The 3,869-nt window shown below is 38.6% G+C and overlaps 1 protein-coding gene across 1 annotated transcript; it reads left to right on the top strand.

Moving 5' to 3' along the window:
• The first annotated feature begins 1,416 nt into the window (after positions 1–1,416).
• On the top strand, positions 1,417–2,305 carry LOC110107971. Its single transcript, XM_020838443.2, has one exon. It carries the CDS (start codon positions 1,465–1,467, stop codon positions 2,077–2,079), a length of 615 nt encoding a protein of 204 aa, XP_020694102.1. The 5' UTR covers positions 1,417–1,464; the 3' UTR covers positions 2,080–2,305.
• Positions 2,306–3,869: the final 1,564 nt, after the last annotated feature.

Raw genomic sequence — 3,869 nt, 5'->3', positions numbered from 1 at the left:
GAAATTATTGCTAATTGGATTCATAACAGTAATTGGAGCATTCCTAACACTCTCGTCCAGAAATTCATGATTTCTTAAACAAAATCCCTATCTTTAGTGACAAGAGTTATTCTTGTATGGGAGAATAATCTGAAGGCTGCTTCAAAGACTTTTATAAGGAATTTTTTTGTCAATGAAGGCACAATTGACTAGTCTCATCTCATATGGCATAAGAAACATTCACCAAAGTACTCTGTTTTTACGTGGATGGCTCTCCTGGATAGGCTTAAAACAGCTGAGGTGTTAATTAGGAGAAATGTTGTTATTACTACCTCTCATTGTTCTTTCTGCAGCAATAACTTCGAGATAATTTCTCACTTATTCTTTGATTGTGAATATTCTTATAAGACTTTGATTCATCTGATTCCTAAGATGCAAAATTTTCTCTTAAGACCTAATGTTTCACAGGCATTAGAATTTTTTGGTGGATTGCCGGGGGAAAATAAAATAAAAATTTCTACACTCTCTTATTATTTAATGCCATTATTTATCGGAGGTATAATTCATCGGCTATGTGTACTTGTACACTTCTAAAAAATTTCCAAAGGTGTGAGATTTAAGATTATTAAATGGAAAGGACGAACTATGTTGATAGAGAAATTCAACCTTTGATTTTCTCTATTGTTCTGGGTGACTTTCAGAATAATTCTTTTGCAGTTTTTAAGTGTCATTACTACACATCATACTTCAAATAAAAGGATCTCTCAGAGACTTCTAAATGTTGAATTTGAGTCACTGAGAATATGTCATGCAATCGGTTCCTCTTTCTGCCTGAATGATAATGATAACCAGACTTTGAATCCTCTTGGAAGGTCTACGAGCAACCAGGGTACTTAGTGAAGTATTTTCTAAATAATGACTGCTATACCTGAGTTCATTGCAGTTTTTCAAATATTTTTTGTTTCTGATTTTATTTTTGTTCTATTTTTATTGGTTATTCCCTTGTCTTTTTGTTCCGTTGTGTTTCACTGATCTTTTTTTCATCTTGTTTCACTCTTTGTAATATTTCTTTTTTATTAATAATATAGCAAAGCCAAAAAATTAAAAAAAAAAAAAAGAAGTGTAGTCAATTTAAGTTTATTTAGATTGAATAACTTAAAGTTTATTTACTCAAATAGAATAATAAATAATGATTAAAATGAATGATTTTGAATAACTAATTTACAACTCTCCTTGGCTTATTGGTTGAGAGCTTTGGCTTCCAATTAAGAGGTTCAGGGTTCGAGTCTTTGTGTATGCGTTGTGTCATTATGTGTATGAATTTGCTTTAAATGACCTAAATGTCCAAAAAAAAAATTACAACATTACCCGTCTTTTAGTCTTTACTATATTACACTGTGAGAGTCATCCCCAGAGGAATCCGATGCAACCAAATCAGAAAACCTCTTGCTAGAGATAGAGAGATAAACACCCCAAGAGTGAGAAATGGCCGAAACTGCTTACGCCGACGACGACCACGCCGCCGGTGGGGGAATGGTGGTCGGAAGAGAAGCAGCTACCCAAGCTCTCAACACAATCATCCAGCTTCACTTCGAGAAAACCCTCGAGAAAAAGAGAGCTGTAGACGCCCAAAAGAAGGAGATGTGGCGTCTCTTTCAGCTCTTCTTCCTCTTCCTGGCGCTCGTCCTCGCCGCCCAGGTCCAGGCCCAGCCAACTCGCCTTCAATGCCGCCATTGCTGGGTCCCGATCGGCCTCCTCTCCCTCGCCCATCTCATCTTCTACGTCTCCGTCGCCCAAACCCTAAGATGCATCAACGGATTCAAGTACCAACGCCGATGCCACAAGCTTACCCTCGCCCTCGCCACGGATCGCCTCAAGCACCTCAAGTTGCGCTACTCCGCCGCCGCGGCGGCAGCTACAGCCGCCGTAGGTGCCGGCGAGGAGGCGCCACTTCTGCCGGGTGAGTTCGAGATCCATTACCAGGAGCCGCCGGAGAGCTATTTCGGGAAGTTTAAGCGGAGCTGGGCTCTGCATTTTGGGTTTCTGATGTGCACATTTGGCTTCATGGTCTCCGCTTCTCTCGTTCTGCTTTGCTTCTAGATCTGATTTGAAGCTTCCGAATCCTTTCTGACCTTCTTTGGTTTCAACTCCAGCTCCGACTCCGGCAGCCGGAGGCGGAAATCTCCGGTGTGCGAAGGGTATTGGGATCTGCGATTGTGCCACTGTTCCGCAGGAACTCTTTAATTTATGCCTTTTGGATCGTGTGCGGGTGATGGACGGATGAGATTTCATTTTGTATGTTGTATCCTTGTTGTGGAAAGGAATAGGTGTATTGTACTGCCGCCTCAGGCCATCTAATTTGTCTTTTCTCGTCGATTCAAATTTTTTTTTTTTTTTAAAGTAATAAGTCAATCGCATGATGCATTAAAGTAACGGCTAGGTGTGGTCAATCTGAATTAATTATAAAAATTAAAATATTTTTCTTAATTTTTTTTATTCACAGAAATAGTATTATGATCGTTAAAATTTTATTTTATATTTTTATTTTATAAGGGGGAACCGCTTTTAGGTGAAGTTCTCTTTGGTTTTGACTGATTTTTGTCCATTATTGAAAATGGAACATGAAATATTTTATTATTTGTTATTGTTAGTTTACATATTTATTATGATTTTCTATGATTATAATTCTCTTGGGCTTAAGAGCTTTATTTGGATGATGAATTCCTCTAGTTATGATATTATTATAATATAGCTGTCATTGGGGTATGGTTTCAAAGTATTTATCTTTATTATTAAAAGCTTGATTTTGAAAATGAAATAATTGATTATGATATTTAATAGCTAAACAAATAATGAGAGAAATGTCTTAAAGTAATTATTTTTGTGATTAGAAGTTTGATCTTGCAAATGAATGGCTATGATTATGAAATTCTTATGATAAAACCATCATCATGGGAAGGGTTCAACATAGTATTCTATATTCATCATAAGAAGCATATATTTTTGTTACGCTCTTGTTGGGTCCTTGAGCATTTGTGATGGTAGAGATATAAAGCGCTTAATGTCTCAGCTTTGAACAAAGATCCAACACAGAGACAAATAAGAGAGAGGGATGCGAGAGTTATAAGAGAACAACAATTTTATGTGAAAATCCTTAAAAGCGGAAAAACCACGGGGGTTGGCCTATTTAAAATGAATCCACTAGTGCTTGTTGCTGATTACAAATGATGTCTTTTCTTTGGTCAATGTACATCATATATAGCATATTACATAATTGGAATTATATGAATCCAATGATATGAGAGCTATTCTTCAGAGAATGTTGGGTTATTTATTTGGTTGATATGATTGAAGTCAGATGAAGGAGATCTAGGAATTGTATTTGGGTGATGATGGTTGGTGGGACCGTAGTCGGGGGGCAATGGTGGTTTGAGGGACCATAGTTGGCGGGCGACAGAGGTCAAATGGACCGTATGAAATGAGTGATGGTGATCGAAGGGATCGTACTTGACAGGCCACTATAGTCAGAGGGACCGTAGTTGGCACGTGAAAGTGGTCAGAGGTGTAACATCAGATCTGCTCCAGGATCGTCCGGGCCGATCGAGATCGTCCCAGGATGATCAGATCACAATTTGTTCTAGAATATGTACAGAAGTTACAGGAATGATTTCCCGTAGGGATCGTCCGGGCCGATCTGGGATCGTCCCGGGACGATCAGTTCATAGCAAAAGTCAGAGAGCAAATCATCCAGGAAATTAATTATCGTCCTGAGAAATCGTCCCAGGCCGATTGGATTTTGTTCAGATCATCCAGGACGATCGTGCGATCGGCCGGGCCGATCAGACCAATATTAAGCTGAAATCAGCTCATTTTGAAGAGAGAGAAAATCA

Source organism: Dendrobium catenatum, unplaced genomic scaffold (genome assembly GCF_001605985.2).
Source record: "Dendrobium catenatum unplaced genomic scaffold, ASM160598v2 fragScaff_scaffold_1074, whole genome shotgun sequence".
Classification (NCBI taxonomy): domain Eukaryota; kingdom Viridiplantae; phylum Streptophyta; class Magnoliopsida; order Asparagales; family Orchidaceae; genus Dendrobium; species Dendrobium catenatum.
Note: the sequence above shows the minus strand (reverse complement) of the source record. Positions and strands in the feature narration are given on the sequence as shown.

Coding starts and splice junctions, on each gene's coding strand:
- LOC110107971 (XM_020838443.2), top strand. CDS start 1,465: ATGGCCGAAACTGCTTACGCCGACGACGACCACGCCGCCGGTGGGGGA.